This window comes from Lathamus discolor, chromosome 3 (genome assembly GCF_037157495.1).
Source record: "Lathamus discolor isolate bLatDis1 chromosome 3, bLatDis1.hap1, whole genome shotgun sequence".
Lineage (NCBI taxonomy): Eukaryota > Metazoa > Chordata > Aves > Psittaciformes > Psittacidae > Lathamus > Lathamus discolor.
Window position 1 is genome coordinate 51,616,005 of NC_088886.1, and position 27,527 is coordinate 51,643,531.

The 27,527-nt window shown below is 47.9% G+C and overlaps 2 protein-coding genes across 9 annotated transcripts in view; one reads left to right on the top strand and one right to left on the bottom strand.

Annotated features, from left to right (window-relative positions):
• LOC136012228 (uncharacterized) overlaps nucleotides 1–23,735 on the bottom strand; it is a 35,107-nt gene extending 11,372 nt beyond the window's left edge. For 2 of the 8 annotated variants that reach the window (XR_010611624.1, XM_065675207.1), the window contains exons 1-4: nucleotides 18,611–18,804; nucleotides 10,650–10,750; nucleotides 8,004–8,097; nucleotides 6,623–6,745 (exon numbers count right to left, since the gene is read on the bottom strand). Coding sequence is in view for 6 of the 8 variants with exons in the window: in XM_065675207.1 (XP_065531279.1) it covers nucleotides 6,623–6,674 (52 nt within the window). In the remaining 2 variants the exon portion in view is untranslated. Of the gene's footprint in view, nucleotides 1–6,622; nucleotides 6,960–8,003; nucleotides 8,724–10,088; nucleotides 10,258–10,649; nucleotides 10,751–16,904; nucleotides 17,068–18,610; nucleotides 18,805–23,165 lie in introns of those variants that run through there. The other 6 variants (XM_065675208.1, XM_065675210.1, XM_065675211.1 and 3 more) reach the window with 6 other exon arrangements.
• A 698-nt stretch (nucleotides 23,736–24,433) lies between these two features.
• CCN1 (cellular communication network factor 1) lies at nucleotides 24,434–26,978 on the top strand. The gene is made up of 5 exons (XM_065675212.1): nucleotides 24,434–24,572; nucleotides 24,673–24,889; nucleotides 25,241–25,588; nucleotides 25,733–25,935; nucleotides 26,045–26,978. The coding sequence occupies exons 1-5, from the start codon at nucleotides 24,513–24,515 to the stop codon at nucleotides 26,342–26,344; spliced, it is 1,128 nt and encodes a 375-aa protein (XP_065531284.1). The 5' UTR covers nucleotides 24,434–24,512; the 3' UTR covers nucleotides 26,345–26,978.
• Nucleotides 26,979–27,527: the final 549 nt, after the last annotated feature.

Sequence of the window (27,527 nt, forward strand, 5' to 3'; positions counted from 1 at the left end):
TCCAATATTTCTTTCTCTGCAACTCTGCAACAAACAAGAAATCCAGGTTGACCTTGTCATGCATGGTGTCCCTTCTGTCACTCTGGCACACAGCCACCCCACCTCACTGGCTTAAAATGTTGCTTTTGAAGTTGACGAACTCTGGGATCCCTCAAAACCGTAGCTCCTTATGCTCCTTCATCAGATTTGGGTTTCTTGGAGCAAGCCAGTGGGAGCCATCCTAGGTCTCTCTGGCCTAGGTATAAACATTTTTACCATCTGCAGATCTACTCCATTCGCCTCCTTTGAAAACCCAGCCCTGGTCTCATCAGACTCTAATACCATCTCTTCCATATGCATCCCTGGTGCTCCTTTCAGGCTCATCCAGACCGATTTTTTTGTACCTTTCCTGTGCACCACCTCTCCATAAGGAAATGTTTTGCTAATTCTGCTCAGTTTACCACATCTTGTCTTTTAAATCCCTCGTCAAACTCATTCTCGCCAGCCCGCTTGCAATGCAAACAAAGTAATGCCCTGTTGTTTGCTTTAGCTTCTCAAGAAGTTATGTCAAACTGCAAGGGATCTTAACCCATATCCTGGGCACGTGCAGGCAGGGCTGCCTGAGGAGCTGGCTGGGGCAACAGGACAGGTTCCTGCACATATGGGAAGGCTGAGAAGGAGCTAAACACTTTCCCCCATCTGCCCTGCTCAGATGAGGGCCACCACGGTCCCCATCCAGAGACAGTGCCCAGACCCCAAAGCTGCCGCCTGTGGTCTGGCCCCTGCTCTCCATCCCCTCTTCTACCAGAAACACTCAGCTGTTGGCCTTGATTAAATTTGGATTATGAAGCAATCTGTCCAGGAAGCTTGTGCCATCTCCAATGAGAGAATTTCCCTTAAAGCAGATTTCTGGGCACTGCCAGTTTACCAAAGGGAAGGCCACTTCTTTTTCCAAGTGGTATGAAAAAGAGTGGATGTAGCAATATTTATTTCTAGCATTTGATAAATATTTACTTGCACCAATTAGGAACAATACTATTCCTATGGCCAGTTAACTCTGCAGAGCGTGATTAGCATAGGTATTATTTTAGCTGACTGAGTCTTGGACCAATATAAAGAGCCAAAGCTCAAAGCCTTCAAGTGAACATACAAAGATGGAAATTAAAACAAGAAATTATACACATTTTAAAATATTTGGGCTACTGGATTTCTCTTGCAGATATCTAAATACCAAAATGCCTCACACCATACTGCTACCCTATTTCTACACCCAAAAAGGCACCAGAGCTATTGTCATGGTTTCTGCATTTGAGAGCTTGTTAAAGTTTGCCCTTGTAACCTCTGCAGATTATAAAAAGGCCTATCCCTAGTGAAATATGTATTTCATTTGTATTTAAAGTCATGTTTGGAAACTAAACCTGGACTTACTGTATACAGAAGAGTGCAAAGGCTTACGGCTGACGTTTTCCGAAGCTTCAAATTGTGCTCCAATGAGCTAAGATCTTACTTTAACTTGCTTATAAGGATTTCTTTGCTATGTGGCTGCAATGTGTTATTCTATTTGGAATTAATGTCTTGCAAAACAAGGTATCAAAGACAGCAATTACAGAGCCTGTTTCCTCCTCTGCTGCCAGAACAGCAGTGAGGAGCTGTGCTGGTGATGCCTGTGTGTTTATGAGACAAACTGTCATCAGGAGTGAAAATGGGGGAAGAAATATCAGCAGAAGAAGATGAGCGAGGCAGTGCAGGAAGAGTGCTCAGCATACATCCACATAAGCCACACCATCGGGTAGCTCTGGCTGGAATACTGCAAGACATGTATGGCCTCAGTAATGAGGAATAAGACGAGCATCCCCACCAGGCAATAAATGAGCTGAAAATGAATAACAACCACTGGATACATGCTGTAAACCTAAGCAGAGATGTACCGATACTATTAGAGACTCAGTCTAGGCAAGCTGATCCAGACTAGAAACTCTTCTGAAAGCATAGGTCTTTGCATTTTTATACACCAAAGGAAAACTCTGATTTAGGCAATCACCTAAGAGCATATGCTGGCATCTTCAAGCAATATTTCAAACTTGCAAAGCAAGGGTGATAGCCCAAGGACATGTCATTCCCCACAGAGGAAAACTGAGCTTAGGGAGAGCAGATCACCTTTCTGCCTTGAGCCTACACAGCCTGGTGCTGAACCAAGGGGAACTTTCCTAGGAAGAGCTGAGCAGGAATGTCAGGTTAAAATAACCAGCAGAAGCAAAACTGCAGGGACAGGATTAGTACGTTTCAGATGCCAGCAGGAGAAGCAGGTTAAGGCTGGGTACCTTCTCAAGCATTAATATCTCTGCAAGAATCTGACCTGAAACACAGGGTTCAGCACTGATCCAATGCATTTTCTGTGTGTCTGGGTCTAGGGAAGAAAGCAGTCAAATCCACTTCTGCAACAGAGCAAGGGTCTTCAGCTGGGACAGCTTTCCCACCCCTCCCACCCCGTGCCCAGACAGTCATCTTACAGCTCAGCACACACAGGTACAAGATGGAACTTGTCTTTTAAAGTCAGATGTCAAAAGGACACCTTTTATTTTTCCCTCCCAAAATGGAAAACTCCATGTGCTAGAATCAAATAATTGAAAAGTTACTGAAACAAGAGAGTAACAGTTAATCCTGCCCAAAGGGTAGATATAAATTCTCCCTGGAAAGGCTACTGCATGTGGGATTATATACAGTGGTTAACCAAATATTCAAGGGACATTAGTAATTACCATAACATCCCACCACTTACTCTGTCAAATGCACAATTTATGCAACAAGCCCACAACTTCAGAAGGATTTTGTTTACTTTAAAAATAGTTGGAAATACATTTCCAACCCACAAGGTTTTTTTCCCCAATACCTTCCTGTACCCGCCTCAAAAAATGCCTGAAAGGCTTCTAGGTGTTTTGTGCAAACACCTTTCACAGTGATTTTTCCCTTGAGCTGTTCATTTCCAATACACGGTGTGCCAGAGCCCACAGCTCCCTCATTTCCCTGCTCTCCTCGCAGAGGTGCTGGCCACCAGAGTGAGATGGATTCTCCCAGTGTCCATTCCCAGCTCCAGAGCCCTCCTGATGCCCCATCAGCTTTCACACTTAGGATGGAAGAGCACCACGGAGAAGGCTGCTGCACAGAGATCAGCCTTTATGCTGCGCCTTCTAAACATCTAAGTTTTATTAAAAGCACACTTCTGGAAGCAGAAATACACCTCTGGGAGTTATAGATGGGTGTCAGAGGCAAACAGCTCCCATCATTCTGCTACACCGGCACCATCACTTGGAGCACCAGAGGCGTGCTGGGATATGGGAGAGAATTCAGGCTTCTCTTAGCTGCTTTGCAGTTTCCACTGGGAGCCTGTAGCTGTCAGTGGGAAACCTCCCAGCCCTTATCATTCCAGGCTGCACTGAGTCAGGAAACTAAAATTAAGAGCAGCCTGGCTCCAGTCCCTGTGCTCCTTGATCTCCTGGCCCTAATGCTGCACTGAGCCAGAGCTTCTGCAGTGCTTTGCCAGCCAGGCCAGTGGCCTGCCTAGACTTGTAACCTGTAGCCCCATCAAAGAGTGGTTTGGATTGGAAGAGACCTTAAAGATCATCTCAGTAATGTGTCAAACCGTCAATTGAAAGGTTTGGTCTTTGAATCAGGTAAGTATTTTGATAACTTTCTTCTTTCTTACCTACAGTCTGGGAGCACCAAATGCTTTCATGGACAAGGGATCAGGATGAACCCCTAATTATGCCATGCTTTTATAGCAACACTTCAGTTTATGTTGGGATTTATTTAAGACTGTGGAACATTTATAGTTAAATGGAATTGAGCAATAGGGTAAAAATAAACTTTGTAAGTTAAGCTTATGCTATTAACTGACTCAGTACCGGTAACCAAGAAAGAAGGAGTGCTTGGTAATAATTTTTTCCCTCATCAGCCTAGCTTAATAAATGCACTGAGCTGAACTTGACTGGTCTGAGCTCATGCTCACTGCCTTCACCTGGACTTTGAATGCAGTTCGCAATCTGTGCCTTTCCCCAGGGCAGGCACGGAGCTAGCTTCTTGCAGCATGGATCACTGGCAGGAATTGACCTTGGCAGCACAGAAGGCAGCTACTACAGCCATCCCCTGTCTGGTCCGCGGGCATGGTGGCACCTGCAGAGCTCTCCTGGCCGCCCCAATTCCACCTCTCTTCCCACCTAGTTCCCCTCTGCCCTCGCTGGCTTTGCAGCTGAGCCATTACCTATTCTAAAAACCCAGTCTTGCAGAGATGTGGGAACTTTGCTCATATTTGTCTTCCCTTGGCTGTGTGCATGCCAAAGGGCTATCATCTTCCTTCGCAGCCAAAATAGAAATTCTGTAATGCATACTTGGGGAGTTCTGTCACTGCAGCAATCATTTAGTAGTGACAAATAAGCCAGGGAATAAAACAAACAGATGGAAAATGGTCATCCCCATCCATGGACACCTGCTCTGGGATGCAGTCTGTAATGATCTATATACACTTCAGAGACAAAATTACTTTACCACATGTTGAAGAGTATCTGTTCAGATCTGGAAATGAGTTACAGGAAAGACATAATGGGTACCAAAAATGGCATCAAATCAACAATCTAAAAAGTACCTAGTTGTAGTTTTGAAAATAACAGATTATCTCATTCACAAAAAAGCTCTTGAGTTGAGAAACAAAACAAGGGTAAAAATATCCCTTAAAGAAAACTAATACGAGCCCCAGCACTCTTCACCCCCAGGGATGAGTCACTGACACCACAAGCTTCCAGGGCTTATTCAAATGTGGGTTATGGAACCTGATTTTGTTCAAAAGAGGCATTCCTCTGAGTAGGAGTAAGGTGGAGTCTTCCATGCATTTAATTTCCAGGCTCAGACCTTAAGGCATTTAAACACAAGCTAAGAATTTAAAAGATTTTTAAGGCTTCTGAAGCCCATATTGAATTTTGAAAAGCTGCATGCTCAATACTTCCAAAAGGCAAGGCCAACCTGACTGTATGCCTAAACAAGATTTTAGGAGCAGAATAATATTGGCAAGCATCCCAGTCTTAGTATGGTTTACAGTAAAAAGAGAACTACCTTTTCAAGAAGACCTTGTATCTGTTCCCTCATCAAAATTAGTCTTATTATTTCTTTTTTATCCCAAGAAAGAGCAAAATAATGTGAAGAAAACATGCCTCTGTTCAGCAGCACCTTCCCAGCAAAAGTTTCCAGTCTCCACACCATTCTGCCAGGATGCATTTTAATTCCTGTGTCTCAGAACGCAGATAGCCAGAGCACTCTTATGTAGGAATGATGCAGCCTCATGCTATGATGTCACTACCTGGTAAAATTTCAGCTGTTTCGGTACATAAGTAGTTTTATGACTGGGATTGCTGATCTTTGTTTGTGGGAAGGCCAGATTTAGGCTTCCATAAACTGAATAGAAAGGATTCTTTCCTTACTCTACCTCTCTCCTCTTGAGTTTGAGGGGAAGCAGAGTAGGTGCTAAATATATGTTCATTCATAACTTTGTCTTTCTGAGTGGATGCAAGTATGTTAAAACAGCTCACTAGCTTTCCCCCTCAGAATAGCAAAAGCCTAAGTAGATGACAAAATGTGACAACTAACTTACAACTTTTGAACAAATGGAACAGATATTTTTGCAGCTTTGGACTTTGAATGGAATCCTTGATATCCAACAATGCATTTGGAACAATTTAGTAATGGGAAGGAAACAAAAGCACATATAAACATGGAAAGAAAATTGAAAGCAAGTGGGCTGAATTTTGGTGGCAATTACATAAAACAAGTGTCAGCACACAGAATACATATAAAAGCCTTACTGCAGGCTTTAACATCAATTATAAACCATCATTCCAAAAATAACTTTCCTGACAAAAAAAAAAAAACAAAACAAAAACACCCCAACATATCCAGAGGAGGAACAGAAGACTGTTATATAAAGGGAATCAGGGTCAAAAAAGAAGGTCCAAGAACAGTGATCTATTCACAAACCCTGAATTACTTCACCTCTTTCATGGAAAAATACAGGGCGAGTATAAGGCTTTCTTGCTTCATGTGGTTACAACTATAAATACATCTTCTGCTGACCTGCAGGTATTTACTGATGCCAGGCAGATGAAAGCTGAATTCTTGCCAGCTTTCTGCTTCTGTTTTTGATAACTGGTACATGTCCATGGCCCTTAGCCACAGCATGGTTCAAAAATCACTCTGGGACTCTTACCAATGATGATGGCTATTTTTATAATCCACTTGTCTAGATCTGTGGGATTTTCCCCATTAGAGAATTGCTATTTTAAGATTAACTGGTCAGCCAACACAAAGATGTTGAGATGAGATCCAAACTTTGCTCTGTTTGCATCACCACCTTGAGTCAGTAATGGGTAATGCTGTAAAACAACTCATTTTAGCCTCCTGAGGCAAAATTGGCCAAACCACCATCATGAGTAGACCTGGCCCAAATGGAAAAACCGTTTGGCGTGTTCCAGATGCTGCCCACTGCTATTTGGCAAGGAAAACTAGTTAACCCTGTAGCAAGATGCAGGCAACATTGCTTCTAACCCACTGTATCAATCACAGGGACACCCGGACCTTGGCAGCACACCACTGGACTTACCTTTGCTTGCAGAGTGTCTCAACAGACAGACATCCCTGCTGCTGCCGGCCATGACTCGAGCTTTGAGCAATGCAGATTGTGAAAGAGTTCGGCTGGATGTGAAATAGATTGTTATTTTTCTTCCTGCACAGAAAGGAATGGATTCAGCATGGGCCAGATTTGCCACTTTAGGGTTTTTTTTTGACAGCTTGCAGCCCATTGTTTATCAAATGGCACCCTGAACCTTCTGCATCATGTTTTCTTTGACTTACATGTTTCTCTTAAACCAACACAATGTGTACAATGCCAAACAAATATATTTTAAGAAGTGGGACGTCTATGGAAACACAGTTTACCACTTCCCACACATATTACATGCTAATTTGCCTAACAAAATTAAACATTTGCATGTAATTCTGCTGCTCTGTACTCCAGATGAACTCAGAGCCTCCCTTCAGTGTGACAGCTGATTACAAATATGTTGTAATCACCTCACCTTCTTACATTGTTTTTTTTTGAGAGATGTTATATTTCTTTTTCCATTTGCCTTCTGGCCTTTTTTGTTTCTTCCAACTGGAAGAAACTGTTCCTAAAAATTCCAGTATCACTCTCCCCACTGGGGGGTTTTGGGGCAAGCAGATGTGGCTGAGGCAGATGAGCAGTGTCCCTGTCCACCCCTGGGTGATGCTCTACCACACATGTTCTGTGCCATCACTGAGCAGTGGACCTGACAGCAGCTCACTGGATACAAGAAGGTTTTGGCTGGACCCCAGCACACTCCAGGATGGCAACTCCTACAATTTGTTAATAGCTTGAATACTTTAGGGAATTCTTAGCACTGTTCCAAATCAATCCTCCCTGCTGCGCTGCTGCTGTGGCTATCGGAATCCATCTCATCAGTCCTCTCTGGCAAAGCCAGTTTAGTTTTTGCCCAAGAACAAGGAAAGCAAACAAGAAACTCCATGTGCAGTCTGTAGGGGTGGCAGGAGAGCCTTGCAAGAGCCTGCCAAGGGCAGGCACAACACCCTACCAGCACCACCACGCCGCTCCCCTCTGCGCATCCCTCTTATCCCCCTCCACTCAAATCCATCTGCAAAGAGAAACAAATCAACCCCTAAAACCCCTCCCTGTGAACTATCAGACTATCCCGGGGGTTTTCAGATAGCTGCAGCCTTCCCAGGCTAACAGCTTTGCTGTAAAGGATTAATGCACCAAAGGGCTCAAATATTAATGAGCATCACAGAACGAGGCCAGGAGACATGCAGAGGCTGCTAGGGCTGTTACGCGCATTTAGCATTTTTAAACGGCACCATCTCCTCCTAAAGGCAACATTCAGGTTTAAAAAACCCAAACAACAACAAACCACCCCAAAACAAAACCAAAATAATTCTTCGGAACTTACGATTTTCTGTAGAGATTATTTCTTCAGGCAGCCAGGTGATCCGTACTTGCAGAAGGTCTGCAGTGCTTCTGCGTTGTTGGTTATCTTAAGCACACTACAGTTGTAAATAAGACCTCCAATGACTAAAATGGTGTGGGATCAACGTGTAAAGCTCTTTCAGGCTGTTTATGAAAACATCTGAGAAAGCCTGGTTCACTTTTTCCTCTGCACAGGCAAGTTTCCTCTGCCTCTGTGTACAGCAACAGAGGAAAGGAAAACACTGGGAAAATGCTGGAAAACTTGATAGTAAAACTGCAAACACTGACAGGTGGGCTCAGAGGAGGCAAACTGCTCCATCTTCAGTTTTTAATGGACTAGAGTTGATATTGAAGTGCTGCCTTCCCCTCCCATTTAAGAAGGAGCCTATTTATAGAGCCAGGAGGAAAGGATGAGGGGTATAAGCAAAGAACATGGCTGGCATTTCACTCGAGTTCCTCCAAGCTCTGTGGATTCACTCCAGTCACCTCTGCCTGCCTGCCTCCGAAACCCTCCCATCCTCAGGAAGCGCAGGGACACCTCCTGCAAGCAGGGAAAAGGTGGCTCAGCGCCGGGATGCACATGGGTTCATCCCCAGGAGCAGCTCAAATGCTCTTTCCAGATGTGACCTTTCTGGGCTGCAGCTGGCCACCGAGCTGCCCATTTCAGCTGGGCACAGCACTCAAACCACAGCGTGGAGGCCAGCCAGAGAGGATGGCTTGGGCAGCACCAGCAAGGATATCAGTCGCACCTCCCCAGCACTAACCCATCTTTGGGGATGTTTATGTATGTTTATGGGGACCAAGCCAGGGCTGTACCCACAACCCTGCTGAGCTCACCACGCTGCCGGTGGCCATGCAGGGGCATAGGCAAAAGGAGTATCCCAGTTTCTTGGTAGGAACATTTGAGAGCAATTTGAGAGAAATGTATCCCATTTGGAAAACTCTGTGTCACAGGGATGTTGTGTGCCGGGGAGGGAAGACGGGAGGTGGAGGTGCAGCGTTACACAGGCAGGAGGAAAAGACTTGGCAGTGCTTTCAGCTCCACAAGATCTGAGCTGCTGCATGTAACTGAAAGGCACCTGCCAGGGATTCAGGTAATTTTTCCCGAGTGATGCTCTCAAAAAGCTTTTTCCTTTAAACCAGGGGTTGTGCCACACAGCCTCTCCCAAGCACTGCGTTACCATCTCCCATCACTCCCCTCGGAGCACCGTGATGGATTGGCAGCAAACCCCACAACAGCAGCCCATCCCCAAGGCAACATTGACCTCAGGCAGCACCCGTGGCCCTTACCCCTGGCCATTCCTGCTGCCTCTGCTCTCATTGTGAAAGCAAACCCTCCCTCCAAAACATGAATACCCCCACCATTTCTTCTACATCACAAATAGGCTGCAAAGCTGCCAGCAAGGGAAAAGGAGAGGACATCCCTTTGGATCTTCTGCCCCATCCCCTCTTCTCTGGCAGCCAAAAGCAGAGCGGAGTCCATCCCTTGCCTGCAGGGGAAAAGGTGCAGCAAGAACCGACCCAGGGATGCTGGGAGGCATTGGGAATGTATCCGGCCACATCTCCATGCCCAGGCTGCATAGCCAACCTAACCAGCTGGAGTGTGGAGGAACAAGAGCTGTTCAGTGGTTTTAAGAGGGGAAATTATTTTCCTGCCAGACCATCCCAGGCTTCCAGCACTCACTGCACCATCTGACCATGGGCTACGTTTAAAACATGCTCTCTGGCTCTTTCTCATGAGGGAGAGGATATGAATAACAAGCTGGTACAGCCTTCTTATAATGCCACATTTTTCTAGTTAGCAAAATCTCCCGGCAAAAACATGAAGATAAAGGTGGATTTCAGTGCTCGAGCACACCGGATGGAGGTTGGATGATGCTGGACAGCTGAACATCTCCTCCTCTAGCAGCACCCTGGCCTGTGAAGCACCTCCACCTTGGGGAGGTGGAAAGGCAGGGTGACTCAGGGAAGACATCCACCCAGTTTCCAATAGCCTTTTGACCAAACCAAACGCTTGGAAGCACTGGTGGAGCCATAAGCAAGTTGTGGGCAGCGGAATTAATGAGACCTTGTTTCCTATGAATTTGTATCTTGCGGTTGGACTTTCCAGTGCCTGAAGACCATATGAGCACCAAGGAGGCACTTTCTGCAGTCTGGGTGTTCACAGCCTCTCCCTCACCATCATGGATTCTTCCTCTGGCTTCTAACTGGAGTTGTGCTCAGGCCACCAGCTCTCCTAGGGCATCAGTGGGCTATCCTTCCTCCCCTCAGCTAGTCGTGTTCCTGGGCTCTGCCTCCAGTTTAATGTCTTGGAAACAAACACCTTCTTTTCATGGTTGGCTGGAATTGATCCAATGGACTCAGAAACACAGGGCAAACTAGCAGGCAAAAGTGACTAAAGAAAATGCATTTACTAAGGAAGCCAGCATAACAACGTTACAAAAACATTGTACTGTAAAGCAGAAGCCGCCCACAGTCTTGAGTCCAGCAGCCACAAATGAAAACTTCCTTAGGGCCAGGAGGCACTGGGAATGGGCATGGACCACACCTTCGAGGGCTGAGGATAGCGAGGAGGAAGGGAGCTGTGACATGGGCTCCCAGTTACCTTCCTGGCCATCAGCACCATTACCTTCACGGGCTCCACAGCATCCCTGGAAAACCCAGCAGTGCGGCCCCTGCTCTCCCTGCTCCTGCTGTGGGTGAGGATCAGTGTCTGCCCTGCCGCACTCCCTGCAGCAACAGAGGGGAGAGTGGGAAAAAGCCAGTAAACTCCTCTGCTTGGTACGCACAGCTGGGCAGGCAGACACTGCATTTCCCACATTGAAAGTGGATCTATTTTGCATATATGTTTACCCTCAGTGACACTAATTATGTAGCAATGGCAAGGAAAAACCTTTGTGATAAACAAGACTTCACACGTGCCTTTTACAAGAGCAGGAAGAGTAGATGTTTCTCCAAGAAGATACACAGTGGAACAAATGGAACAAATCAAAGGCAAAAATGAGAGGCTGCCTATCTGGATTTACAGCGTTGGAGGTATCATATGCCCCAGAGTTATATAGATTTTAGGAAAGACTGAAAACAAAGGCAAGCAAGGCTCTAGTGAGCACAGGGCTTGCTATCGCAGGCAGTGGCAGAACTACAGCAGCCACAGTGCAGCTTGGAACACACCATCACCATGCTCCTTGTAGGAAATCAGTTGTCCCTGGTGAAATAGAGCTGAAGGGCAAGAAAGACACAGGTCCCCCATGTGCAGACAAGGCACGAGATGGCAGCAAAGACAGCCACCAACCTGCTGGGTTGAGGGAAGGGGACTTGGACATCCCGGAGCAAAGGAAAACTTCTTGGACACCCCAGAAGCAGCCCCTGGCACCTCCAGGGTGGTTATCCAGAGGGCAGAGCCAGGCTGCTCACAGCAGCTTGCACGGGAGAGATGCTGGGCATAAACAGGAGTGAGAAGGGTTCAGACTGGGATCTGAATTCCAGCCTGAATTACCCAATGATCTTGTATTTTCCCCAGGCCTTGGCTTTCCATGTGTAAAATGCGAAGGCCCATACAGACAGCATTTCCCGATGACAGCAGTTTCATAAGAACATATGCACCAAGACTGTACGGCACCAGAAACCACAGAGGTTTAAAAATAAATACCTTTTAAAGACAATGAAGAATAAATACCCATCACATGAACAAGTGCAAAATTAGCTGGGAGCATGTTGTCTGCGGGACAGGAATTCACTTTCCTGTTAAGCTGGTTTGCAGCAGAGCTGACTGGCCACAGTGTGTGATCCAACAGTACATCCCTTGCTGGAGGAGGCAAGCAGGACAGCAGGACATAGCCTCAGTCTGTATTTAGAGCTTAGTCCATGCATCCCTTCTCTCTTTGCATGATAATCTGCTTCTCAAAATATTTTTCTTCCAAAAGCTAACACAAAAACGAGAGCTGAAGAAACTTAACCTCAAACTGCTACTTAAATAGCACCAAGTTACTAAAAAGCAAAGGGGGAAAAATAGACAAGCTGAAGAGGCTATCATCTGTACAGACTGACAGGCAGCAAGAGCCTTCCAAATATGCTGAGGGAACGATGGCTCCCACTCACCTCAACAGCAAAATGTCACTCAGCATCTGGATCAGGACCCCTCTACACTGGAAATCAGCTTTCGGATGGGGGCCAACAAATCTCTTGTATTTACTTGTCTGTGCCTTAGTGACACTGCTGCTAACACGTAATTTATTTTGCCCATTTAGGAGACATCCAGTTATCTCAATCATTTAACAATGTGTAAAATTACAAACACATTCAACTACAATGTGTTCCTCTTGCGTAAACCTCTCCTCTTGGCCACATACATAATGAAAACCCTGTTGAGTCAGTAATAAAATCCAGAAAGCTTTCAAGTCTCAGAACTGAATGTTCAAATTTTGTAGCTCACTTCCTTTTCTAACCAGACAGCAGGGCTGCCAAAAGAATTTCTGGGCTTTCAGCCCCTTTTGATATACATATACATACACATACACAACTATATATATATATGCATATATATATATAGCACTCTGCTGGGGCTGGCAGAGAGCAGGCGCTGATTGTTTTTATGTTTTTAACACAGTTACGAACAAATGCATTTGAGAAAAGAAAATACTACTTGTTTTCATCTGACAGAACAGACAGCTCAGGCCTGGACAGGGAAAACGATCAGCTCCAGCTCTGTCAATAAATAAATATTTGCATTTCACTCCAGCAGAGGAAAAATGCAGCCCTGATTTTAGGAACCAACCTCAAAAATCCATGTGTGGAAATACCACCGCTGTCTGTGTGAACAGGCCAGTTGCACAACACAAATGCCTGATCCGCATGAATAACAGAGCTATATGCATGTACATATGCACATGATCTAGCACACCATGTTTTTGGAGGCTAAGCCTCACTCCTGTGAAGAGCAGAGCATCCTCATCCTGCAGCGAAGCCAAGCAGTAACGAGTGAATCAGGCCAATCACAACTGGGAAGACTTCAATAGCTAAATCAGAGAGCCTTAAGATTACATTACACAGAGCACTTGTGATTCCTGCCTGAAAGACCAAATAGCTTCTAAATCCCTTGCACTATTTATAACAACAACCACCACCACAATTACATTTCTTTCTCTTCAGAAGCACTCTCTGCTTTTGTATTTATACTGTAAGCAGCATATTAAAAAGGGGACCAAATAGATTTCACATATGTCAGTGCAATACAAGAGCAGGCAGCAGCCACGTGAAGGGAAGGACAAACATTCAGCGAGTTTCTTATGGCATGGAAATACAAAGTGAAGTTCAAGTCTGAGAGTTTTCCCACACTTTGGCTAAGTACATTACCAACTCGCTCGCTGCCACCAGACTGGAGCAGGATGGTACAGGGCATGATACAGCATCCCCCAACACACAGGCACTTACACTGGTGTGGGAGTGAAGGACAACTGAATGCAAGACAAACCAGCAAATAAACATCGGCTGAGGAATTGGACCCTGTGGCTCTTCACTTGACAGCCAGAGCAAGGTCATCCCGACCTACCTCATGCTCTAAACTGGGAGATCTTTGCATTGCCTTCATGATGAAATCTTTCCACTGTCAATGAACAATGAGTCAGAATAGAGGAGGGATGCTGCTTACTGAAAAGCTCTTGGAACTAGAGGGAGGAAAAGGTAAATACGGAGGAGAGGCTAAAGATGGGTTCCAAAAAAACAAGATAAGAAAAGTAAAACATTGACAAAACATGGGAGTGAGGGTGGAGGTGGAGGCATAAATACTGAAGTGAAGGCAGAAGGGGAGACAAATGCTAGAAGAACCTGGACAGAATGATGGATGCAGGTAAGAAATAGCAGAAAGAACAGCAGAGGGGTGAGAATGGGAAGGATGGAAGGCAGCAGGTTCCCAAGCTGTGTACATGCCCTTTTTTTAAAGTGAATGCATAGCCAAGATGACCTTAATATCATCAGGATACCAACGACCCTATCGGGACAGCCAGCTTGCAGTGGCAAAGGGGATAAAATAAAGGTGTCTGAGTAGGGAGAATCAATGCTTCAGGTACCCAAATGCCTCCTAGTCCTTAGCAACCCCTCCTGACATCCCCATGAGTCAGGACATAAATATTATCTCCTCTCTACAGAGGGAAGCACCAGGACACTGAAGCACCAGGACATTTATCCAAGACCACACTCGCAAGCTGTGGAAACCCAGAGCTTGAACCCAGCTCTCCCCAGGACAGAACTGCAGCTGCTAATGAGAACCAAGGAAATCCAAAAAATGCAAATGACCCATCCCAAAGGTTTAATCAGTAGAAGCCCTGCTGCAGGCATGAATGGAGGAAGTGCAGACTCCAGCAGGCAAATTCTTTGCACCCCATCTCCCGAGTCCCAGAAATCTTGTTGATCTGGGCTAATAAATTTCCCCAAGCCCTAGACATTCTCTTGGCCCTCATCCCAAGCTCACATAAGAAGCTATTTCATAGGCAAGGTTCTTATTTACAGTTACTCAACTCCCATAATATTTTATCTGAGGTGGCATTTTTAACACCCCCTCCCCAATACTGGATGAACTGTCTCTTTCTTTGCTTTATAGGTTTGTAACTAATCTAGTTAAAATCCCATAAATATTGGGATGTTTCTGTGCTCCCCATTCAGGCGGGAGGCTGGCTGAGGAAAAAGTCCATTAGCATTAAAATGATGGTGACATCCAGGCTGAAGCTGACAATTCATTCATTTTTTAGTTCTACTGTCATCATGCCAGCTGCCCTTCAGGAGCTGACTGTGCATCAACTGTGTAGCCTCCTAAACTCTCGATACTCAGAGAAAGGGTATCCTGCCATAAAATCCAGCGGGAGCCACAAGTCCGTGCCAGGTCACACAGTGGGTTAATGTGCTGGTTTGCTACCGCTGGGAGAGCCGGGCTGGAGCCTTTGTTTTACTGCAGACCTGTGTGCCACTCTAACAGCAAGGAGGAGGTCATAAATGCAGGGGAATTGGGCGCCAGGGAGCCTCAGGCCAGCGCTGCTACTGGAATCAATGAATCTCAGTCTGGGTCTAAGGTGGCTGGGGTTGCTTGAATCAGTGCTCACAACTAACGCACAGTAAAGAGGTGCTAGCAGGCCATGCTGAAATGTGGCCTGTAGCTCAGCTTGCAAAGAAAGAGGTGCATTATGCTGCCACTTCTCCTGGCTGTGCAATGGCTCCTAGTGCTGTTGTGGTCATACCAGCACTCAGCACAGGAGCCTCCTTCTCTCCGCACCCTTTCGCGATGCTCCCGGCTGCAATGGGGTGGTCTATGTACAGTACTTGTCAGAAAAGGGGCTTGTAAACAAGGAAGCTGCAGCCAGGGCTTTAAGACAGTGAGGTCCTGAGCTGCTTTTACCAGGATGATGCTGTCCTGGACTAAGCAGGTACCCATGGGATGGCCTCATCCCCTTGTGTCACCAGGAAGGCAGGTCACCTGCAGTCAGGGAAAGATGTCCCCTGCAGGTGAAGCTGATGGCAAAAGCAAAAGAACCTCATCCGGGCTCCTAGCTTTGCTCACACCCCAAAATGACTATTAAATTTTACATATACATACATATTTAATCTATATTTAATCACAGAGCACTTAGCCAGCCCTAATACAGACTTCTACTTTCTTTCTAACTTCTTCAACAGAAAACTTTCCTTAAAAGTTAGCCCAAGAATCCCTTTCAAAAAGTGAATATTTTTTCCTACGGGAGTTAAAAAGCTGTCAACTGTAAATCAGATGATCAAAACAAACTCAATTCTCAGCTGAGGATAACTTCTGAGGAAATCAGAGAGGCAGATGCAGCCACCCTATTCCTTGGGAGCACTCCAGAAACTCAAATATCAGTTGTTTCAGTTAATTAATATATGCAAATTAATTAATGCCATTAATTTTGACCAGATAAATCAGCCTTACTGTCAGTACAAATTGGATCAGAAGCTAGTACTCATGTAAGAACTCAGCCCAGATCAAAGGTAGCATGTTAAAATAAATCTCCCTGAATGTGGAAGTGGGTTTCCCACCATCCCCATCAGCATCTTGCAGGGGTAGGAGGTGTGCGCACACACAGTTTGCTTTCCCCGCAGCATCTGGTCCCTCTTGCCTTTTAGGAACATGCCTGCTGATAACATCCAGGCTCTCAGCAGTGGTCCTGAGCCCCAGCTCCTAGTCCATGGAAACCCACTGGCACTGCATGCCGTGTGCCCCCACAGGTCCCCATGCACAGGGCTTGCTGCCGTGCTCTGCTCACTCTCTTGATCTCTTTATTTCACACCCGACCTTCACCAAGAGTATTTCAGCAACAACCCTCTTCTTCTGCAAGAAGAACTGCTGCCTTGACCATCCCTTTTACTGGCTGCATAAGGGAGGAAATGCTTCCTACCCCACATTCTCATCATCTAGTCCTCTATTTTTGAAGAATGTAAGGCCTGAAATGGAGAATTTGGGGTTTTACACCAGCCAATATTAATAGAAACATTCTCAGGATTTTTTTCCCCCCAGTGTAAATGGAACACTTTTATTTTTCTGAGCATGCCCCTGCGGTGCTTGCAGGCCAAACACTGCAGCATTGTACCCGCTGGGGAGCTTGCTATAAACACATCTGTCCAGCTGCTCTGCCAGGGCCACTGAGCTCTCTATAAACCAGGAAAAGTAAATCTGTACATTCAATATTTACTGTTTGCAGCATGTATAACCTAAAAGTGATTTTAGCAGCATGAGCAAGGCGTGCTTTTAATCAGTGATTTTGATTTTGACATGGCACTGTTAAACACTGTATGGGTACATCCCGAAAAAGCCCAGTCCTTGAAACCAGAGGCTCTCCTCTCACAACCCCGTACAAACATTATTGTGCTATTACACACTGCCCACCTGTGAGACCCATCCTAGCTCCCAGTTTTCTGCTCTGATCCTAAATTATCCCGTAAGTCTCAAAGTTGAGTTCATGGGGAGTTTCAGAAGCAGACCCGAGGTTTGGCAGTGAGAGAAGACACAGCTGTGTACAAAAGAATGCAGATAAATGCAAAGAGTTAAAAGAACACCACCACAAAACCAAACTTCTCTAAAAGTAAATAGCCGCCAGCTAGCATCAGTTTTCTTTTCTGATGGACATAACAGCTAGCTTTTAATGCTTGCTCCATGCAAAAGAGCTTTCATCTCAACACTGACAGTAGGAGTCATAATTTCTGTACAACAACAGGAAAACAGGCATTAATGCAATCATAAAAGTCTCCATACCAAAGTCGTCTGCTGATAGCCCCTGCTAACCCTTTACTTCCTCAGGACACTGGACCCTGTGGAGCCAGCAGGCAGCAGCCAGGCTTCCTGGCTGACTGGAAGAGATGTCCTTCCCCATGAGTCTGTGCAATGCGCTGGGCTCTTCGCTCCTGGATGGAGCCCACATAGGAAGTCTTTCATAGAGCAGCCCACCAGCTCTTGCCAGCCAGCCCCCTCCAGTTTCAGTTTAGCCCTCAGCAGAGGTAAGGTGAGGAAGAGATTCCATGCACTCAGTTTCTTCCTCACTCAGAAAAAACACCCCTGCCAGCTCCATAGAACTGGACACATCTTTCAGATCTGGGTGCTAATCAAGTCCAGAGATGGTTTAGCACTCCTCCCTAATCGTAGGCACACAACACTGGGATGGACAGCTATTTGCACATTCCTGGATCGTAACTCCGTCTCCACAAACATTCTTAAAGCACATACATGACCTGTTGGCTGCCTGCAAGCCCTCCGTATCTGTGAGGATGACATCGTGTCTGCTTATTTGTCTACTACTGATTTTTGCTCTATGCAATCACGGACTAGAAGCGAGGGGCACAAGCAAGAGAACAGCAAAAGTACCTCATGTCCAGCAGCGGAGTAGCCCCAGAGGAGGTTGTGGCTGGCTTCCTTGCACTGGTTAGCTTGTGTGTGCCATACAGTGTGTGCAACAGAAGAACACAGCTACCTGCCACTGCAATGTGCTCATATAACATATTGGTAGGCCAAGGGTAAAAGCTCAGCTGGAACAGAATGGAAATGGACGGTACAGAATCAAACACAACTATGGTCTCACCATGTTTTAATCAGCTTGTGTACGTAGCAGAGAATGAGTAATGACTCCGGACAAACCCAACAGGCACCTCAGGGGATTCTGAGATTAATCCTGTGACATTTCCAGCAGCTAGCCTGGAAAATGCAGTGACTGACACAATTCACTGTGTGGCAAAGCACATGCAGCATCCTGCCAGACCTCCCCTCTTATTTGCATGCGAAGAATAAAAGATATATTAATCAATATTAATTTTTAATTTATTCAAGAAAATAGCTACAAAACTGTGTTTTTAAAATCAAATGATAGGCACATCCTTTGAACATCCATATATCGCAGACAAAAAGCTGCTCCATCAGGTCACGAACAGGGAGGGAGGGAAGGCACCATAAAGGGAGGCAGAGGGCTCCCCTAGCTTTGACGCAGACTAAGTTTAACGTGACATAGCTGTGACTTTTAGCCATACTGAAACAAAACACTTTTGGGGAAAGAAGAATTTGCCATGTATTTTAAATATAGGGGAAAAACAAACAAACAAGCAAACCTGAACGCACTGAAGAGGCTGTATACTGAAGCACGTGGTCCCCCAGGATAGATAAAAACAGGAGGCAGTTGTCTCTGAGGTGCAGTTAAGCTGTAGACTGAGGCAGACAGCAGCTGACAACCATTATGGATCACAGCCTAGAAGTGTGCTTTGATCACAGATTTCTCAGGCACAACCCAATTGACTGCAATCAGGTTCAGCAAGCTCCAGTAACTCCTTGCAATCAGGAGCAATTTTCTTTTGAGCTTGCTCATTTCTTCTTAACAGATGTCAGTTTGCATGCATTGCTCCCCTGGGAAACCTGGCACTCTGAGGACCAAAGTTTAAAGTTAAGAAGTTTCTATTAAGGTCATTATGGAAGATTAACTCTCTGGGGTAGTATTTCTCTTCAGGACCTTCATCTCAGCTGACATTGAGAAAGAACCTATGTATGCTTCTGGTGCCTCAGCCTTCTTCATAAAACTCACGAGACACAGTTGTGACTTTTTTCTTTCTGGAATAGATACAAAGATTTGAGGCTATGTTACCATATTTGCAAGCTGTATCACCGCATGGGATGAAAACAGCAGACAGGAATCAGTAGTCTGTGCACAGCCAGGTGCTAGCTAGGACCAACTGATTATTGTTTTGTTTTGGTTTTTTTTGTGGCATGGAAAGCCAAAGCCCACCATTTTCATTGCAAATGTCAGCTATAGTGGTGCACTTCATGCAAAGTGCATCTTCTGAACATAGCCTATTGTTAACTACATGCACATGAGAGTAGGTGAATATATAGAGAGGCAGTAGGTGGATATATGTATACACACGTAGTCTACTCGTCTCACTGAGGAAATGGTAGTAGCTGGAACTACACCAAAGTTAATGCCAGACTCTTGAATGACAGTGTCAAAGGTATTCTGAGTCTCTGACAAGGCAGGAGGGACTAAGCAGGAGCTGGGTGGAACTGCTTTGTGTTATCACATCCAGCCTGGGGCAAGAAACCCGTGCAGTGTGTACTGCTGCTCAGTGGTCCACAGGAGTACACTGACTATCAGCAGGGATGCTTCTTGCCTCTCTTATGCTGCTACATCCCTTGTATCCATGTAAGGTATATCAGTAGGGCTGTACACTCCACACAATGAAGCAGCAATGAGCACAACTGAAGGTTACATTAGATTCCCCTTCTCTGTTTCCCTGCAGGGTAGGAGGCTCTGCGACACCTTGACAGCAGCCAGAGGAAAATGCAGCACACCTACAAAGCAACATGCCTCCCAGTGCACAAATACTGCAAAGCAAACCCCCCCCCCCCCCCAATATTAGAAACCAGAGGCAAGGCACAGACTATAGAAAACCTGACAGGCATGAGCACAGAGTTGAAAGGAGGGCAGTAGGGAAGAGGAAGAAAACAAATAGGAAATGCCATACTCAAAAGAATCCAGCATAAACTCCAAGTAAATCAAAGCAAGGAAAAAAATCTGAATCCACTTGAATTGTAGCTGCTGAAACCTCCTGGCCGCTCTGCCGCTCCGCTATGCTTGATTTGCCCCACTGGATTTGCACCTCCTGTGAGTGACTGAGAGGAGCCATTGACTCCAGGAGGACTGATTTAGTGCAGCAGGAACCAGCGGCCTGGCAGGGGCTGCAGGAGAGGCCAACCCGAGCTAGGTAAACATGGTGCCGTGGTGTAACCCAGCAGGCAGCTGAACGCCACAGAGCCGCTCGGCTTGCTCCCCCAGCTCCCAGTGAGATGGGGGAGAGAACTGGGGAAAAAAAGTACACTTTTGGGGTTGAGAAAAAGACACTATAATAGGATGGAGAAGAAAGGGGGAGAGGGGAATAATAATAATAAGAGAATTACAATATGCAAGGAAGTTATGCACAATGCAATTGTTTACCTATTGCTGACCAGTGCCCAGTCAGTTCCTAAGCAGTGCCCCCGGTCAGCTTTCCCCCCAGTCCCTATACTGAGCATGATGGTATATGGTATGGAATATCTCCTTGGTCAGCTGGGGTCAGCTGTCCTGGCTGTGCCCCCTCCTGGCTTCTGGTGAGGTGGGGTGGGAGGCTGAGAAGCCCTTGACTTACTGTAAACACTGCTCAGCAACAACTAAAGCATCAGTCTGTTCTCAACACTATTCTCAACCTAAATCCAAAACACAGCACTGTGCCAGCTACTAGGAAGAATGTGAACTCTATCCCAGCCAAAGCCAGGACATGCTAGAAGAGGGAAGGCCACAGGAAAAACAGACTGGAATAGGGAAAAGTAGATGAAAGAGGAGGAGAGACGCAAGAAATGCGCAGCAAAGCATGGGCAGAGGAAAAAGAGCATGAGAAAGAGGAAATTACACACAGTGCAAAAAACGGCTGGACACTGGATTTAATAAAATCTTTCTCCAGAATCCACATGGTTGTAAACCTCTGGCATGCTCTGGTCTTGGATACTTACTGTAAGTGGGAGCCCCAGCACCCAGAGGAGCCTCTGTCCTATCCAGCACTGCACCCTGCTCTGCTATCCCTATGCATGCCCATGGAAAAGTGAGGCTGGGTGGAGGGAAGAAAACCCAGTTATTTTTCCTTGATTTGTTTCTCCGGAAAGTCCTTTCCCTGGAGAGACAGGCCTATGAAAATGACAGGATTTACTCAGTACGTCTGTAATACCTACTATGTAAAGCCAACTGTTTCAAACTCCTGCTTTGCATTAGCCAAGCTCCTGGCAGACTTTACCTGACACACAGCCTACAGCATGAAAAGTGAGGAGCCAGCAAAACGCTCTTCATGACGTGAAGCAGGGGGTATTTCCCAGTTCACTCAGGACAATAAAGGTCTGGAACAGTATGTTACACTGACTGAAATCTGAAAAAACAACATTTTCCAAACTTTTTCCTGTTTCCTGATGTGCATCCAGGAGCTGTAGGCACAGCCTGCAAGGTAAATGCTGGGTCATGGTTTGTGACAGGGAAGCGTGTGTAAGGAAAGCCTATGAAAGGGTCACAGTCTAACCTGACCTCCAAAGAAACTCAGCCCTTCCCAAGCCTTGTCAACCACTTGCTATTCAGGACAGGTTTGTGAAAAGGCGCTTCAAAGCTTTCTAAGTGACCTTTTTTTGAGCAGATGGAGGTTCAGTTACAGTTTCCCATCAAAGTTGTGTGAATGTGTGGAACACACGAAACCAAGAGAGAAAAGGTACCATTCACTCACTTCTCCTGTGGCGTTTGCTGAGCGTTGTGAAAGCCACAGATCAAAGCAGAACGCTTGGTGTGTGTCCTTAAATCAGATGTAATTAAACAAACAAGTGTTTGCATAAATCCCTGGAAAGCAAACCTGGATGGTTTAACCCCCACTGGTGAAGCAGCCATTCCTGATTGTTCAGTTTGGGTTTTTTTCAGAATTTTTCAAGATTTTCATTCATCAAGGTGCGCTGAATCACAAACTTGTTCCTCCCGTTCCTAAAGGACCACAGAAAATCCCCCACACCAATAAAACCAAGGGAAGCCCAGCATACTGGATAGCTCAGTCTGGAAACGGGACCAAGCCCTGCTCCTCCTCGTCACCAGCTGGGGCTCAGCCAGATCAGTAAGAATGGTAAGTCGTTCCTACCATTACTGGCAACCATCTAAGTCTATTGGTGGTCTCTGTCGAATTCTTAATGGACACATAAAGTACCTCCTGTCATTAGAAATGGCACTAAACAGTATATATTGGCAGCCTCGGAAGGTAAATGCGTGTAACTAAAGTCTGAATTTCCCTTTCAGCTACTGTCCTTTCTGGGCAAATTTCGAGGCATGCAAGCGATGAAGAAAACCACTGCTGCCTTCTGAAGAGTGAGTTCTGGGCAAAAAGGGCCTGGAGCTTTCATCCCATCCCATTTCCCAAACCCCCAAACCACCACAAAGTAAAACATCCATCTAATTTACTTCAATGGAAAGAAGAACACAAAGAGAATAAACTGGGGGGTCCGGGGGGTGTTCAATCCCACAACGGGAACACTCCATCAGCCCTGGGCATAGGTGGAGGAATGTCAGGAGCTCTCCCGCTGGGGGACATCCCCGGGGCGGGGGGGGGGGGGGGTTGAAAGAGGATGGGGCCGGGCTCCGCACCGCTGTCCCCTCCGCCGGGGACATCCCTCGCACTCCCCCCGCCGCCGTCCCCGGGGTGACGGCATCCCTCTGCGGGAGAGGCCGCCCCGTCCGTCCTGTCCCGTCGCGGGGATGCTGCTGCGCGGCAGGGTCTCTGCGGGAGGGTGGACAAACCCCGGGCCGTGTCCATCAGCCCCGCTCCGTCCCACGGAAGGTGCACGGTGGGAGGGGGCCGGCCGTAAGGCTCCGGCTGCCGCCGCCGCCGCCGGGCTCCACCGCGGACAGGGGCCCCTTTGTGCGCCCCTTCCCGCGTCCCGCCGCCGGGCAGAGCCACATCCAGGAGCAGCACTCCCAACACAACAACAAACGCCTTTTCTGCCGCTCCGGTGAGGCCCGACAAGGCTGCAGCACCGGTACCGGAGCACGGGCGGAGCGCGCACCGGCAGGAACGCGCGTCCCCCGGCCCCGCCGGAGGCAGCGGCACCGGCAGCAGCACTTACCGGGAGCCGGGTGCGCGGTCCCCGCTCAGTCCCCGCGAAACGGTCCCGGCTGTAACCGCTCGGGCGGCGGCACCGGCAAGGCCGGGCTCCCCTCCCTAACCGCGGGCACGTACTGCAGCGGGGACGCCGCGGGCAGGTAACGGCCCGTCTCCGCCGCACCCCCGGCGCTGCCTCCCGTGCCCCCTCCCCTCTCCGCGGGCTTCGGAGGGGGGATTTGAGGAGTGTCGCCTCTCCGGGTGCCCGCTGCCTCACCGCCCAGCCCTGAAGGCGGTCGGAAAAGGAGCGCTAAAACCCAGGAACCCAACTCCAAAGTGGTGTTAGGGACAATGCTCTCATTTGCAAAGAAAAATCCCTGGAATGGGGACTTGTTGTCAGGCCGCTGGGCAGCACGCTCTGCTGCCGGGCTTTTGTCAGCGAGGGAGCGAGAGGCGGTGGAACGCCAGTTGGCTCCTCCAGCGCAATTCCCCTAAATCATGATAGACGGATTGCGTGAAAAACAGGAATTCCAAAGAATTTCCTGCCCTGGGAACAGAAGTTAAGGCTATATTTAACAACATCTGAAGCTGTCAAGAATGCTTTGTGGTTGGATAACAGCACAAAAATGTGAAAAATGCGGGCTACTGCTCTACCAAATATGGAAATATTGTTACGTCTGGAGCGCGGACCCGGTGGGAGCGCTCACCACTAGGACGGGGCAGCACAGAGGGAATGGAGCCCCCTCCCCAGCCCCAAACCTTCAACCCCAATGGGGAAACACTGCCCGAGAGTGCCCGAAGCGAGTCACCAGCGCAGGGATGCGCGGATGAACGCGGGGGACGGGAATTCCCGCGGAGTCGCCCCAGTCGCGAGAGCCCTCGGAGCGCGCCGGGCATCTCCAGGCGTCCGGCCGGCCGGGCTCCGCGTCCGCGGCCATCGCGTCGTTCCGCCTGCGACCGGCGGCAGCAGGGCGGGCATGCCCCGGTGCCGCCGAGCCCCCCGCACCCCATCCCACCCCACTCCATCCCCATCCCGTTCCCGTTTCCCTCTCCCGGCCCGGCCGGGTCCCTGCGGGCGCGGGTCGGGGGGAACGGGGCGGGCGCGGGGCGGGGGCACCCCCCGCAGCAGAGACGCCGCCAGCGCCGCGGTGCCGGGAGACGGGGCGGGGCGGGCGCGCGCCAGCCGCATTCCTGGGATGCCGCGAGCGCTGGAAGCGGGCCGCGGCCCGGAACGCGCGACGTCAGCGCCGCGGCGCACGCGGCGGCCCCCTCTCCCTATATAAGGCGGAGGCGCGCGTCCCTGCCTCAGACCGCGCCGGCCGCGCTCCCGCTTGGAGGTATCCCGTCGCTTCCAGCTTTGCCGGCGATAGACATGGGCTGTGCCGGCGCTCGCCCCGCTCTGGCGGCCGTGCTCCTATGTCTGGCCCGCCTGGTGAGTACCACGGTCATGTACGGAGCGGGGGAGAGGGGTGGTAAAGGCGGGTCGCTCCGTTCCCTTCAGCCGCTCACCATCGCTGTGCTCTACTCCGCAGGCTCTGGGCTCACCCTGCCCCGCAGTCTGCCAGTGCCCGGCGGCCGTGCCGCAGTGCGCCCCCGGCGTGGGGCTGGTGCCGGACGGCTGCGGCTGCTGCAAGGTCTGCGCCAAGCAGCTGAACGAGGACTGCAGCCGGGTGCAGCCCTGCGACCACACCAAGGGGCTGGAGTGCAACTTCGGCGCCAGCCCCGCTGCGCTGAAAGGCATCTGCAGAGGTAAGCAGCTCCGATCCTCCGCTCAGCGCCCCCCTTCCCTTCCCCGGACGCAGACCCCGGTCCCCGAGGTGCCGAAGTTTAGTAATTTCGAGTCCATGTATGGTTATGCTTTGTTGTTGGTAGCTTGGCAGAAAAGCACATGACTTCAGCAGTCTGGAATGCGATTCAGTATGTCTGGGCTTCGCTAAAAGCACATAAGGAAAAGTGATTCCTGACTAAGTTATTGTTCTGGCCCCGCGTCTCCGGGGGGTTGCAGGGAGCCCCACCGTAAATTGAATTTAACAGACCTGTGCTTGAACGAGCGCTTCCCGCCGCTGACTCCCTCCCTTCCCTCTCTGTTGATCTCTGCAGCACAGTCCGAGGGGAGACCGTGTGAATATAACTCCAAAATCTACCAGAACGGCGAGAGCTTCCAGCCGAACTGTAAACACCAGTGTACGTGCATAGATGGAGCTGTGGGCTGCATCCCGCTCTGCCCGCAGGAGCTCTCTCTTCCCAACCTGGGCTGTCCCAGCCCCAGGCTGGTCAAAGTGCCTGGGCAGTGCTGCGAAGAGTGGGTCTGCGATGAAAGCAAGGATGCGCTGGATGAGCTGGAAGGCTTCTTCAGCAAAGAGTTTGGTCCGGATGACTCCGAAGGCGAACTAACCAGGAACAATGAGCTGATTGCCATTGTGAAGGGAGGCCTGAAAATGCTGCCTGGTGAGTACGGGCTGATCTGTGTGACAGTGGCAGTGTAAGGGGAGGAGGTGGGAGGGATGGCTATACCACCCCTCAGGCCCCCATGGAAAGAAAGAAACCCTGTGAGAGGATGTATTTAGGCTAAGCCCTCCTTTTCTTTTCCAGTTTTTGGATCTGAGCCACAAAGCCGAGCTTTTGAGAATCCTAAATGCATTGTGCAAACAACCTCCTGGTCCCAGTGCTCAAAGACATGTGGAACTGGCATCTCCACAAGGGTTACCAACGACAACCCTGACTGCAAGCTCATCAAAGAGACCAGAATATGTGAAGTGAGGCCATGTGGCCAGCCTAGCTATGCCTCCCTAAAGGTAAATACAGACACTTCCGGTGCTCCTCTTCTTTCCAAACTGCTTTGGGTAGAGGGTAAAGACTAGAGAAGAATCTCCTGCTAATAATCTTACTGCCTTTCCTTTACAGAAGGGGAAAAAATGTACCAAGACTAAGAAGTCTCCATCCCCAGTGAAGTTTACTTACGCCGGATGTTCCAGTGTGAAGAAGTACCGCCCCAAGTACTGCGGCTCCTGCGTGGATGGCAGGTGCTGCACACCCCAGCAGACCAGGACTGTCAAGATCAGGTTCCGCTGCGACGATGGGGAAACCTTCACCAAGAGCGTCATGATGATCCAGTCCTGCCGGTGCAACTATAACTGTCCGCATGCGAACGAGGCTTACCCCTACTACAGACTGGTCAATGACATCCACAAATTTAGGGACTAAGTCGCGTTGGGGGTGGGATGCTAAACAAGAGTTTTGAAGTAACCAGCTGTGGAGAAAGGACCTTTTGATGGAAATGGTGCCTTGCCCATTTGAGGGCAACATTGAGATGTTACAAGAGTGCACTGTGCAACTGGACACTAATGCAACAGAGATTTAAGCATACTTAAAGCTTCATAGTACTGGAGCCACTTTACTGCTTCTTTTTGGAGCACCTTACATAATTATGTACTGTTTTCTGTTTGTAAGTGATCAGATAAATATTTTCTTCTGGTTATGAAAACCTTCCTATCCTGTTCCATTTAACATTATGCTTCTTCCTCTCCTTCCATCTTCTCCCCCACCTTTCCCAACCAAGTTGGAAGTTACATTCCTTCCCGAGGTGGGCACTTGTGGGGTGTTCACAGTGGCAGCTATTATGTACCAACTGTAGTTTAATGGCAAACAGAAATCAGTTGTTTTAAAGCTGAGTATTTTATTTATCAAACTGTAGCTTTTTGTTTTCTCTTTGTTTTTTTTTACCCCTTCCAGCCCCTGTAATACTGGAATAAGTTGTAAATGATTTTAATTTTATATTCAATGAATTAAAAGAATTTATTTATGGAATTAATCATTTAATAAAGAAATATTTACCTAACTCCTCTTAGTAGAGCATTCTGACAGACAACAGCCTGAAATACAGCAAAGGCAAGAGCTTTCTTTGAAAAGCCTGAATTGTGAGAAGCTCAGATTCTCTGAAAATTAAAACAAGCTCTGCTACAGATACAGGGATGAACTAGAAACCTGAGTCTCAGTCTTGGACTAAATGACACTTTTGAAGTGGTGTCTGCAGCCTGCGCTAGAAAATATGTACAGAAGAAGCTCCTTGGTATTGAAAGCAAATGTTTGATAGACTGAAATGTTAATTAAGACTGTCAGATTATTCAAACCGTCCTGGAATTTGCAACATAAGGTCCCTCATTAGGATGCAGCGCATGCACAGGGATGTTGAGCATGGGGTGGAAGTGGTCCTCAGGTCTCGCTTTTTTTTCTGGTGGCTGCTTCTCTTTTTTGCACATTAATACATTTCTGTGGCAGAAGAATGTTTCCTACAGTCTGCAGGAGGTAGTTTGCTTTCACTAAATTCAAATTAAATGAGCTTGAAGCAATGACTTTTGTTAATCCTAATAACCCAGTGATGAAAAGT

What these genes read in the sequence shown, in the direction of transcription:
- CCN1 (XM_065675212.1), top strand. Translation starts at nt 24,513, where the DNA reads ATGGGCTGTGCCGGCGCTCGCCCCGCTCTGGCGGCCGTGCTCCTATGT. An exon ending in TCCTATGTCTGGCCCGCCTG is followed by an intron (nt 24,573 to 24,672) that starts GTGAGTACCACG and finishes TCTACTCCGCAG; the next exon opens with GCTCTGGGCTCACCCTGCCC. An exon ending in GCTGAAAGGCATCTGCAGAG is followed by an intron (nt 24,890 to 25,240) that starts GTAAGCAGCTCC and finishes TGATCTCTGCAG; the next exon opens with CACAGTCCGAGGGGAGACCG.